This window comes from Cynocephalus volans, chromosome 3 (genome assembly GCF_027409185.1).
Source record: "Cynocephalus volans isolate mCynVol1 chromosome 3, mCynVol1.pri, whole genome shotgun sequence".
Lineage (NCBI taxonomy): Eukaryota > Metazoa > Chordata > Mammalia > Dermoptera > Cynocephalidae > Cynocephalus > Cynocephalus volans.
In genome coordinates, this window is record NC_084462.1 from 160,953,160 (window position 1) to 160,966,961 (window position 13,802).

A 13,802-nucleotide genomic window follows, 5' to 3' on the forward strand; every position below is an offset into this window, starting at 1 on the left:
CTACAGAGAAAAAAGTAGAAAGGATATGGGTATAATATATTGCCTGCTATCCATATCGAATTATATAAAGATGAGCAGAAATTACATTGTCTTGGACACTGACTTCATAATTCTTTGATAGGGATTTAAACTGCAAATATATTATTAAATCATGAGAAAGAATCAAAACTGTATTAAAATATATCACAAACACTCAGTTTTGTCCTATTTATGATAGTCTAGATTTCTGGATATGTCAGCCCAATTCTGGATTTCACTCAAAAATGTTTAGTTACTGAACTACCAAAAGATGCCTAATGCAAGGTAATTTTAAGATAGTGAAGACTTACAGAGCCACATCATATCGGTGTTTCCAGTAAATGAATATGGCATAATCTGGCTATATTTCCTAACCACTATATCCTCAAATAATACATTAGATTTAAACAGAACCTAAATATAAGTTATATTTTAGGGCCAACGTGAAATAAGAGGATAAACGGTTTCCAAAGGGAAACTCTCACAGCCATACAAGTTCAATAAATTATAAATTGCTAAAATTACACATTACATATGCACCCTAAGGGGATATGTGAAGATGTTCTCTGGACCAGACCTTGCATGGCAGGACTGGGCAGCAGGGTTATTTGCTTTGCATCTCTCCTTTACGAGGAACTTCAAAAATTACAGCAGGTAAATATACACATGTAATTAATCAGCTCAATAATGAAATGTTTTATGGTTACAGCTCTATCAATAAATGGCATGAATATGAAATCTAAAACTTTATGTGAATTTGAATTCATATGTCCTAGTATAGGGAAACGTGAACTATCATAACCAAAACAAACAGTATCCTAGCAATTTGTAAAGAAGAAGATATTCGTAAATTCAAATTGCTAATCACAAAAAATGTCTGCTGTCAATTTTAGTGTAATTCCCTTTAGTTCTTAGGTTTTTCTAAATTATTGTTAAAGCTTTAGGAGGCCAAATGAGCTTCTAGTAATAGCGTAAAAGTCTCTATTTTCCTATACTGTGGGAATACTTAAGTTTCATTATTTTCAATTCTGACTTCACAAATGTCAGTAAACTCTGATAAGGTAGAGTGTTAAAAGTCCCCAGTGTTTTTGGTCCTTCTTCTCTCCCTACAATTTTTTTTTTTTTTTTTTTTGCACACCAGGAAGATGTCAAGTGTTCTCACTCAGATAAAAATACTGAAAAAGACAAGCCAACTCTTTCTCACTCTGAAGTCTTTGAAATCGTCTAGTAGGCTCAGTTTTTCAGGCACAGACTCCAGATGGTCCAAGGCCACTCGGGTACTCTGAAAAAGAAAACATAAGGTAACCAAACATTATAAATAATTGATTAATACTGTCAGAATCCAAATACTGAAATCACATGTATCAGTGGTATGAGCAGTCCAAGCTATATATTGAGAGAGTCAAATGAGAACAGATATAATAGTATCTCCAAGATAAATATATCTTTTTAAATCAGAAGAATTATTTCCTTTCAAAAAGTATATGAGATGTATTTGCAAGACTGACTCAGATACAAAAACTCTTTCTGGATAATTGCTTTCAACTGATAATGCTATGAAACTTTCTATAGAGCATTTCATATTAATATTAATTTACAAATCTGCTTCAGTGAACATCAGAAATAAACCACAAGGTAATACTGAGAAAAAGATTAATTTGCAGTTACTTATCTATGGAGCATATTAGAGATCCTCAAATGTTGCCATTGGAAAAAAGAAAAGAGTTCTCAGTAATTATTTTAGTTAAAAAGGAAATAAGAAGCAGTTCTCAAGAAATTATAAACATTTGCAACAGGGACACAGGATCCTGTTGATGATAAATCAATAACTTATTATACAGTCTTTGATTATCTGGTCACTGTCACACCCCCCCAAATACAAACATTAGGAGGGAATGATCTGAAACTTATTTGAAAGCCAATATGAAATAAGAGGTTAAATGGTAGAATAACCTTGAGACCAGAGACCGTATAATATTCATCTCTGTATTCTTAGTCTTGTCACAGTGCAGAACACATTAGGCAGGCAATAGATGTTAGCTTTTAAATTGAAAATGAAGTGTTCAATAAAATAAACAACCCCATAGCTGGAGTCCTGGAAGAAAGTGAAGTGTTCTGCAGGAAGCTGGAGATAAATTTGCACAGAGTTGCAGCGAAGTTAGTAGCCACCCAATATTCCACATGCTCCCGTGCCTCTCTCATGCGAATGGTTCTGAATAATGGACTCTGAGTGTGTTGCTTCTGGACTGAGACAGATGAGTCCGTGTACTCCCTCCTCCGTCCCAGCCCCTTCCCCATGGGGACCTTGGAGGCCACATGCTCCCAAAGGCATAGCTACAGGACAGAGGACACCTATTATAGCAGACTTCATGTGAGTGAGATGCCAACCTCTATTGTGTTTAGCCATTAGATTCAGGGTTTGTTAGTTACCAATGCACAGCACAGCATTATTATCACAAATAATACCTACATTGAGTTAAGTAATTAAATTGTAGGCTAATCAGGTGGTCAACTGACTTATTTTTTCGAGGGCAGGCAGTCTAAATTACAAGTTTGTAAGTATTCCTTCTCAGGAGGAATTCTGTTTTTTTTTTTTTACTTAACCTTCCCATTTGAAATCCCCTATGTCCCCACTGAGAGATGCTGCTCCCTGCCTGGCATGTCTAATCCAAAGCCTCACTGATGCAATTTCTCCAGAGCATATACTTCATGGCTCCTGCAGAGTTTGGGTAGGTGGTAGGTAGAGGGTGGTAGGTAGATGGAGGTAGAGGGTTGTGTCTAACTCTTCCTTACAGACACTTTCAATGTACCCATCTCCACCCCTTCATTCTGCAGTAATTGTACCGATCACTCCAATTTGCCTTTCCAGAATTCTTCAGGGTGAATGACATTTGCTTTCCATTATTCCCACTGCCATCCCCTTGACAGACACTGGGGTTTCACCTCTTCTATGGCAAGTCCTCTTACCACTTTTCAACGTTCTGTGTCTTGGAGTTATACATATCTTCTTGTTTTGTTACGTATAAATCAGGTCTTCTATTTCTTCATATCCTTATTTTATAATGTGAGTTTTGAGAGAAGGGCAGAAACACACTTACTTTCCCATTTTGAAATAAGAAGTCATATGTGCTATTTCTTTAAGTTTATAAAGTCTTCTTTTTCAAGGTCCGTTTAAAAGATTTAGTATTTTGTTCCTCCTGCTTAACATTTATATTATTGTTAGTCTTTCTGCTGCATATACTCAAATTGTCATGCATTTTAAATGACTTCATTTAATTTTTTCATGTGTAGGAATGATTCATCAAAATGACATGTTTCATAATATAGGCCACAGCGTGTAGGAGAGCAGGTAGTTTTAGCAGCCTTATATGCTATGTTCATTTAAATAATAAAATTATAGATTTTCCCAAGAATTATATTGGCCCTTGAACAATAAAATACAAAGCAATGTCCTGATGATTTTAAAGCAAAATTGGATGCATTGAATAAAATCCTCTTCATAAAAAGACTCTAGTAATACTTGTAATATCATCTCATAATTTTTCTCATTCAAAAGTCATCCTCAAAACCTGGGTTCAGTAATCAAACTCATTTTGTTCTCAAAATAAGCAAATGATCTCTTTCCCTACAGTAAAATCCAGCACGTCATGCAAATATTTTCAATTAAAATTTTCAATCATTCAGGTCTGTATGAAACCATTTTTTTCTTGCATGTGCTCACATACAAGTTTATTTTGACTATTTTGTTATTGGAATGTGTATTCAAATGGTACATTTTTGTGAGTGAACCTGAAAAACTCCTTGGCTCCTTTTTTCTTAAGTGCAGTTATTTTTATGCTCCTCTCCTCCACCTCCCCCACCCCATGTCATTATTAACTACTATTTATGCTTCCTCATTATTTATTTCAGTTGTGGCTTATTTTATATTCAATTTGTATTGCTTCTGAACATCTTCCTCGATATCAGAAATACTTTCTGGTACAGATGTCTTTCTCTTCATCTTTATATTCTAGTCAATCGATTAATAACAAAAGTATATCTTAGATATCACAGAAATAGAGCTACAAGACATAGATAGCATACTTCCTGTTCTTTAAGAGCATTTAATCTACTGGAAAGAAAAATATGTATATGCAAAAGATGTAACAATTATACAAAGAAAATTAATTGCAGCTATTATATGGAAATTGCACATAGAAATACTGAGATTTCTAAGGCATCTATAACAGTAAGATATGACTTAATGAAGACAATGAGTCTAGGCCTGTAGGCATCTCAGGTCTCATAGTATGATTTCATGATTAAGAGATATTTTGGGGATTACATTTATTTTCTGGCTCTTCCCTCTCTCTGTATGCTTGTGAGTGTGCTTAAAACCACCACTTTGGCATATGGACTTAAGAATATGTGTAAGTTTGCAACTTTGTTTTTTTTGTTTTTTAAAAAGTGAGATTGGCTGGGGTTCTATGATTAGAGTCTTTTCACATTACACCTCATTTCAAGCTCACTTTTTCCTCCAAAGCTAGCAGTGCTAGAGAGACAAGATCCATTAGGAAACAGTCAAACATAAGAAACTGTTGGAGTTCAGAGGTACCATGAAGACCTACATCAAGTTAGTTCCTAGGGCAAAATACCTCATATAGAGTCAGGGAAACTTTTTATTTTTTAAGTTGGTTAATTTTTTTCTGCCTTAACATTATCTTTTGCTTTAAAAGGCATGGACAAGTCCTCACTGTTAGAATTAATGGAGCAATTTTTCAAGTTTATTTCAATAATGGTGCCAGAAAATGACAGGTTCTTAACCTGTCTTTAATTTTCCTGTTCAGTTTTCTAGAATAAATAAATCAGATGCTCACAAAGGGGTTTAAAAATGTTTCTCTTTTGAAAACGTTACAAGATACTAAATTTCATATCAAATATGAAAACAAAGAAAAATTCACAATTAAGACTCCATTTCATAGGAAACCAATACATTGTGTATATTTGGTTTATCTCAGAGGCCTGAAGAGCTGGACTTCCACTGGCCTAGAAGCAGAGTCAAAGTAAATAATCAGCTAATCCTAATCCTGTTTAGTAGCATAACAAAAGACTGAACCATAAAAATGTAATTCAATTTTGAATACATTTCTTAGTCTTCATCCCACATAAGGTAGATACTTATTGTTATCACCACTACACAGATAAGGCAATTGACAACCAGAGGATGCAAATAATCCCCTCATAGTTGTGTGGTGGCAAAAATGGAATGCAAATCCAAGCAGTCTGAGTGCAGAGATGGCAGTGTTCTTCTCACAAAAATATTTTCATGGCAAATCATCAGCCAAAAAGGAGTAGACAGTGACCAGAAGCTGTAATAATGAGTACTTTATGTAAATTCCTATCCCCTCTCTAGCTATCAACACTTAGCAGCTACATTTTGAAGATATGTGCTTGATGAACTTATTTTGGGAGTAGAATTTCATCTCACCAGTGTTGAAGAGTCTGTGCTCAGTACTATGAGTCCAAGCATACACACAAACACACATGCACAAAGGGGTCTGGATAGTCTATTGATTAGAAGATGTTAAGTGTGAGAAGAGTTTTATGATACTAACACCCTCTTTTCTTTTTTCGTAACATCTAGCACTAGTGTAGCACAGTATCTGGCCCATAAAAGGTGCTTCAAATAAATGCTGAGTGAATGAAGACAAAGTCAGAGTTATCATGTTCTAATGAACCCACTGAATCTTGATGTCTTTGTTAAAAACCCAGGAGAAAAACTTTGCTGTTTCATTTATTTTCTCTAGACTAAGGGCAAGATCAAGTGGTAGAAGCAACAGTGAAATTCACAAATCCTGTCTATGAAGTCCTGTGGCTTTTGCACCTACAGATGTATTCAGATATCTGTCGACAGGGCAAAGAACTCAACTGCCAATTTTGCCATTCGAAAATCTGAAACACACCAAACTCCCATGGAGTGGAGCAGTTTGTACTGTACGTTTTTCCTTAGTCATTCTTCTGTTCCAGATTTTAGGGACACTGAGTAATGTAGTATGACAACATAAGTAGCAGCAATTAGGAATTAAAGGGGGAGAGGAATTGCAATTTTTAGATTCCTGTCTCATGCACAGAAAACTTAAGGAACAGATTTACTATAGGCACACTTTAGTATATATGCTTCTCTTTGTAAAAATGCATGTATTTTCATATTGACATATGAAACATTTTCTAACAGTGCTACTGAAATCATATGTGTTTTAAGGTTTAGATGATAAATAAATTAAAGAAGAAGCTGTCTATATTTTTCTTTTGAAAATAAGTGTGTGTATTTTTGGCACAACACACATGTTAAACAAATAAGGTTATGAAGCAGTTTGTTTGGGTTCAAAAATGCAATTCTATTTCATTTGGAAAGAGATCCACAGTAAAACTTTCCTGACAAATGGCTGAAAGATGGTAAAAGGACCTGAGTAAACATGCTTCAAGGAGAGGAAGGGTGAGATCATAAAAAGGACAGACTGTATGCCTTTTCACTAGTGGTGACTCGATCCAGCACAGCTGTATTGGCTTCACAGGGCCCTGTTTTCATCCAAACTCTATAAGACACTTGCTGGAACCGTACAGAACAGTAGCAGAGAACAGGCTGACAAAGTCCTGCTGTTGATGCACATCCTTCAACAGCCCCAGTGCCCAAAGTTGTGTGGATATCTCAGGATATCAGAAGTCCTCTATGTCTAGACTGTGTATTTTAAGAGAGGGCTAAAAGTCAGATACCCACTTAGAAGCATTTACGTGTGCCTTGGGCTGAGAGGGAACATAAGGCTTGCATAGTAAATATACCAGTTAACATGGCAATATGACATCAATGTCTACATTTGGGCTAAAATCTGGAAAAACTTTTTGTCAACAACAAATTCTGTTTGTCTTCATATAACACCATTCTAGTCAAAAGTGGTAGAAGATCTTTAGCAAGTGCAAAGTTATCAAATTTGAGAACAGGTGGCATATCTTCATTGGAAAACTTGTATTGCTTTCTAGATATATTCCAACTCTCATTCGCAGTAATTTTTTAAAAGACTAACAATATGAAACAGAATCTGCCATTTCTAGATTATTGCTTTATTTCTAGACATAATCAAATTATAAAGTATAGTCAACCTATCATCTTATTATTAGCTTAAAAAGATGTAGTGTTTTCTTCAAATGAGTGATTTGAGGGTTTTTGTTTTGTTTTGTTTTGTTTTGTTTTTCTCAATAAGAAAACACCAAGAATGAGTTGAAGAAGAAAGGAAGACAGAAGGAATAAAGAAACATATCTCTTCCCCTGAGGTTATTTAGATTATCTCCTCTAATATTGTTCCTGTCACCGCCTGATATAAAGAAAAATAACATGCAAAGACAAATGAGGACCAGTTTAGTGTTCTCTGTGTGCTAGACAATAAGGCACTTACAACTGTTTTACATGAAGGAGGGTCTTAAGATCAACAATCAATTTAATTCAAATCTATTTCCTAAAATTGAAAAAAAAATGTATTCGCAAGGGAAAGAAATTTAAGAATGTTTTCAAAATAAAAAGAAAAGCAAAAACAAAAACCCAAATGTGATTTCATCTTAATATTGAGCAAACAGTATAAGCAAGGGCTTTCTGAAGAGACTGAATGAAACATTATTTCTGCTAGGGCGGCAGGTGAAGGAACTGTGCACTTATGGATGCACATCCCAGACACATTTTCAGTTGGCCAGTGAACAATGGTGAGGTGGGAGGTATGCTGAACTGGAAAATCAGCACCCCTGATTTGTGAATATTCACAGTTCTGTTAAGGTTACATACTTGCATTTTGTGGTTTTGGGAAACATCATTTTGTCCTGCCATTCTAAGCTTTAGTCTTTTATTTGCAAAATGAAAATCAATAATGATGATCTCTATTATCCCAGACCTGCAGGACAGCCATGATCATCAGGTAAGAGAGTGAAGGAGCACTGAAAATTGTCAAGTACTTTCCAAATAGCACGTATCAAAAAATGCTGAATCTGTGAAGTACTATCAACTCTAGTCCTCTCAAATAGAGAAGTGGTCAGTGACAATCCAAAATTATAGCTAATAACAACTAATCAACAGAGTGCCAAGCAGAAACAAGACAAACTTAATTAAAACTATATAAAATATTTAGAAATGCATTTACTATTCTACAGGCATCATCTAAAACATAAAAGTAATAGAAGTGTAATGGCACATAAATTACTTTTGTACATACTGTGCCCTTGGTGGAGCATGTTTCCTCTGGTCTCCTTATCTGTTAATACTTTCCCCCGCAACATTATGAGCATTTTCAAGCACATAGGAAATCTGAATGAAATTCACAGGAGAGCACCTACATTCCCACCAATTAGAATCTACTACTCATATTATGCTATATTTGCTTTATTACATATCAACCCATCTATACATCCCTCTGCTATCCTTTTCCAACTTATTTTTGGATGCATTTCAAAGTAAATTCCATACATTAGTGCTTTTCCTAAATATTTCAGCCTGCATATCATTAGCTCCAGTTCATTATTTATTTTTTAAATGTAAATTTTACATATAATGAAATGCACAAATCATAAGTGAACTGGTTAACATTCACTATCTTTCTTATCTCAGCGTAGACATCACTTCCTCAGGGACAGCTCCCCTGCTTGTCTGATTCTGTCAAACAAGCTCTCCATTGCATCATGAGCCTTACTTGGTAACACTTATCAGAGCACTAATATTATATTTATTTGTATGATTGTTTGATTAATGTTTGTGTCAACACTAGGCAATAAGCAAAAAGGTAGGAAATATATCTCCAACACTCCACCCAGGGCCTGCCACAGGAGAGGTATTTAATAAATGTTTCTTGAACAAAAGAATATCGCTCAATGAAGGAAAAGATTTTGCATTTACTCAATCTACAAATATTTACTGAATGCCTATTATATATCAGACGCTGTCCTAGAGGTGAATAAAAAAGGCAAAATATCTCTGTCCTAATGGAGCTTTCATTTTAAGGGGGAGAAACAAACAAATTCATAAGTGCTCTGAAGAAGAATAAAACAGGGTAAAGCAGTGGGGAATGATAGGGTTGCTATTTTAGACAAAGGGGTCTGTGACAGCCTCTCTGAAGAGATGGTTTTGGTGCAGAATGAAGCGAGGGAACAAGTCATGAGAATCGCTGTGGGAAAGCATTTGGGGCAGAATCCACTTAATGCAAAGGCCCTGTGGAGGCGCCTGTCTGGCACACTGCAGGAGGAAGCAGTCAGCAGCCTGGAGTGGCTGGATGGAAGGGGTTGAGTGCCTGCCCTGTAAGGGGAGGCCAGAGATACCTGGGGCAAGATTCCTGAGAACCTTTTGGGCCAGTTGAGATTCTGCATTTAATTCTGAATGAGATGGAAACCTTTTGAGGGTTTTCAGCAGAGGAGTGACATGCTCTTATTGACTCTCAAAAGGAACATTCTAGATATTGTTTGGAGACCACTAGCTCCTCACCCCTCACCATGAGAAGAACCTATGGAGTTTGGGAGTGCTGTATGGAGGTAAGGTGAGCATCTCACTCCCAGGCTGGGGACTTGCTGAGCAGCAGCAGAAACTCTGAGACCCACCTCAGGGGGATATCTGTGTGGAGATCCTTGAGAAATGTATTGGGAGAACAGACTGAACCCCCAGAAGGCCAAGGGTGCCATACCAAATGCTCCTGATTTACCCCAAATACTCTCACACCCCAAGAACAGAAATTCTGGTTGTAAACTTCTGAAAATGTCCTAAACGTCCACAAAATGCTTTCTCTAATCATAACATTATTTTTATTTGTGCCAGCCTTTTATTTTAGGACAGGGAGCAAAATACAGTGAAAAAGACCATTGATTAGAAATGAAGAGATACAAAGTTAAATCTCAGCTTTGACAAAACCAGTTGTATGAACCTGGGCAAATTAAGTAACCCATGGGCCTCAGTTTCCAAAGCAGGAAAATGGGAAAACAAGATCTGAACATCCCTAATAAACTTTTTGACTCTAACCTTAGTCCACTGTAGCTTTAACTTCTTCCCATAGCAGGTTGAGATCTGACTTTTTTTTTTTTTTTAATCTGATTTTTAAGCTTAAGTGATTGGAAAGAGTGTGAAAAAGGTTTTATAAAGAGAAAGTAAAATAAAGAGAAAACTACATATGGGACTCTAGGGGTAAATATTTACCCAAGAACACCTGTGGAGTGGAAAACCTTTACTTTTCTATGGCAGAAAGTAGAGTTAATGACTTTAAAAAAAACAGGAAGACAGACATTTTTGTCTTTTTGGGTGTTGCCCCATCAAATTACCAACTCCAAATATTTGTCATTTTGTATTTTTAGAAAAGATGCTTCCAAAAGCAGGCAAAGAACTTGCTTTCCTTTTTTTTTTTTTTTTTTTTTTAACTTTATAACTGGCTTAACTTAAAAAAAAAAAAAAGATTTCACAATTTTTCTCCTATCTGTAGACTGCTAATTAACTTATGGTTCTATGGCCACAAATGTTATTCCATACTTTTGCTTCTCTCCGGAAAGCTTCTGTGCCATCATGACTTTGCACATGAAGGTCCATCTGTCTGGAATGTTCTCTACACACTGCTTAAATTAGCTCACTGATTCTCCTTCTGCAAGACTTGGCTTGGTCACTACCTTCTCTAACATGGCAATTAAATCCTGGTTTAGTCACCTACAGGCTATGTGTCCTTAGGGAGGCTTCTGGATCCCCCTGCACTGAGACTCAGTTTCCTCATTATAAATAGGGATAATAATAATATCCGTTGTGTAGAGTTGTAGTAAGAATCAAATACATTAACACATATAACATACTTAGAGCAGGGTCTGGCATGTAGTAAGCACTCAATAAACACTATTATTACAAAGATAATACTAGTTATTATTCCATGAATCTCTCCCCTAAACTACGGATTAGGTGGCCATCCTCAGTAGTTCCTATGCATATATGTATCTACCACCATGAGCATAATCATTTTGAAACCATGTATTTACTTGTCCCCCTGGGTAGACTGCAAATTCCTTAAAGATGGGATTATATTTTCCCTTTACTTTTGTAGCTGTGGACTTGGTATCACACACAACAAATTTCAGTTTTACGAAAAAAAAAAAAAATCTCATCGCAAAGATTAAAAAAGGATACATTTAGAACTTAGAAATATTGTGGCAAGAAAAGTATATAAAAGTTATGTTTTAAATGTAGAATTTTAAAATGGTTTTTGAGAGGCAGAGAATATTTCTAAACTGACTCAAAATTAAAGAAATCATAATAAAAAAATAGAGCTGGAAGAAGAATGAGGGATGGTAAAATTGAGTTAAACAGTCTCGACAGAGTTAAAGAGAGGAAGATAAGATCAAAGTCTTTCCTGTACCTAACAAGGTGATGCAGGAAATGTGAGATGTGGAGAGCAACCTGCTTCCTGTGGATGAGTCCACAGGGGCTTAGCCATGAAGGGCAATGAGAGGACACCCAACACAGGTCAGATATTGAGAACCACGAATCATTTCCCTGAATCACACCAAGCCCTAGTGCCAAGGCCTCAAGACAGGCTAAAGCAGGCAATTACATTCATTGGTCTGTTCCATATTTAACATGGGAGAAAGGATCCTGATATAGTACACTGATAAGGAATGATAATTGTTCTGGCTGAGGTAAGGTCCAAGCCAATTTACTTAAAGGCACCTTGGTGAGGTGAACATAATTAATCTTCTGTGTTCTCAAACTAAAGGGTTATTTTCTTTTTAAGTGATGGCCAGTGTTCTCAAAGAGAATGACAAAACAAATTAATCATCACTCCACACACAACACTTGGATGTAGAAAGAGCATGTGAACAGTTAATCCCCCTATATGAATGAGTTTCTGGTGACAGGCAGATCAGATCTAAATAGAAATCAGGCAAGGTATTTTATTTTTATCATTGTGGCTTTGAAACAATTCAAAAATAACTGAGATCAACTCTGCCTATATTTTTAAAGTTTGCTTTCATAATGAATCTTTTTTTGAACACACAGAAACACTCTTTTGGATCTCATACAAAGCATTCCCCTGACAACTGCTGCCAAGCAGACAGAAGCAGAGACTATCAGGTATATTTTTAAATCATCAAAAATCCAACTGAACTATCTCTTAAGGAATCTCCACTACCAGACCATACTTAAAGTATCAATAATTTGAAGTTACAGCAATAAATTTTAGCAGATACTTCATATAAACAGCTAATGTTAAAGGTGAACTGTAAGCATGTTTTTGACATGCTCTGTTAAGCTATGTCCTGAATGGCTGAACAGAAAGGGTAAGAGGGACATGTGAATGCAGGTGCTGAATTTTCAACCACTGGCTGAAAATGAGGGATCATGACAACCAGTGGGCACAATGCAGCTGACAATGTTACTCGGTAAGCAAGTGCATCTGACATTTGCAACAACCAATTGTTTTCCTGTAACTTCAATTGCTAGAAACTTTTTTTCCTCCCTTAAATAAAAGTCATGCATTCATTCAACTGGACAACAAGGGAGATTTGTGGCCTGTCGGTTAGTATAAAAAGGAGCTTGTCTTGCCAAAACAATTTGAAATTTGAAATTAGTCCCCCTCCCCTACTTCATTTTAACATATTCAACTAAAATGAACAATTTCTGCAACCTTTACTAGACTAGAAGTAGCCAAAAACCACATGACTTTGGATATTTAAAGTATGATATGTAAACTCTAGAAAACATGAAATACTCTAGAAAGTAGGCAGGATTTCACTTATTACACAGACACTGGATAGGAGATTCAGTCTTTCCTTTACTCAACAAACATTTATTAAGCACCTACTATGTGCAAATCAAATCTACAGCATCACTACACCAGACTTCATTCTGCTAAAGCTGACTAAATTTAGTTAAAGGATATTCTTTGAGTTCCTGAATAAAAATAGTTATGACAATAGAGAGAAACTTGTACATTACATTGCAATTTTCCATTAATCATCTTTTTTCCCCATTAAATTGAGAGCTATTAAGCATAGGAACTTAGTTTGGCTTCTATAACAAACATACTATAGATCTGGTGGCTTCAACAACAAGCATTTATTTCTCATAGTTCTGGAGGCTGAGGAGTTCAAGATCAATGCTCCAGCAGAAACCATGTCTGGAGAGGGCCCATTTCTTGGCTTTTAGATGGTCACATCTTGCCATATCCTCACATAGCCAAGAGAGAGATCATCTCTCTAGTATCTTTCTCTTCTTATATAGACACTAATCCCATCATCAGGGCTCTATTGTCATGACCTCATCTAAACCTACTAACTTCCCAAAGGCCTTACCTCCTAACACCACCTCATTAGGGGTTAGGATTTTGACATATGAATTTCTGGGGGGACACAAACATGCAGTCAACAAGAGGGACTATGCTACCTATTCTTTGAATCAGTGGTGCCAATATATAATAGTTACTCAATAATTACTGAATTTGGTGCTACAATTGCTTCTCAGTCATCTAGTAACTAAACATACACAATGACATTTTTAAAAATAGTAAATGTGAAAGATCAGGTAATTTATATTTGACTTGGGAATGGTCCCATATGACCATTTAGATGCTGTCATATGAATATGGGTGTATCAGGAACTCTGGAATTCATTCTAAACGAACTAATGAAGTTGCAACAATCAGATCAAATAAAAATAGGACCAAATTAAGTGAAAAAGGTGTCCCACTTTTTCTTTGAGGACTCACACTCCCTACATTTTCTTGGGAAATTCTAGGAGAGGACACCCATGA

The 13,802-nt window shown here is 36.0% G+C and overlaps 1 protein-coding gene across 1 annotated transcript in view; it reads right to left on the reverse strand.

The window, feature by feature from the left end:
* CEP128 (centrosomal protein 128) overlaps positions 1-13,802 on the reverse strand; it is a 347,268-nt gene that overhangs the window by 21,238 nt on the left and 312,228 nt on the right. The window contains exon 20 of the mRNA XM_063091601.1: positions 1,223-1,300. Within this exon, the coding sequence (XP_062947671.1) occupies positions 1,223-1,300 (78 nt within the window). The remainder of the gene's footprint in view (positions 1-1,222; positions 1,301-13,802) is intronic.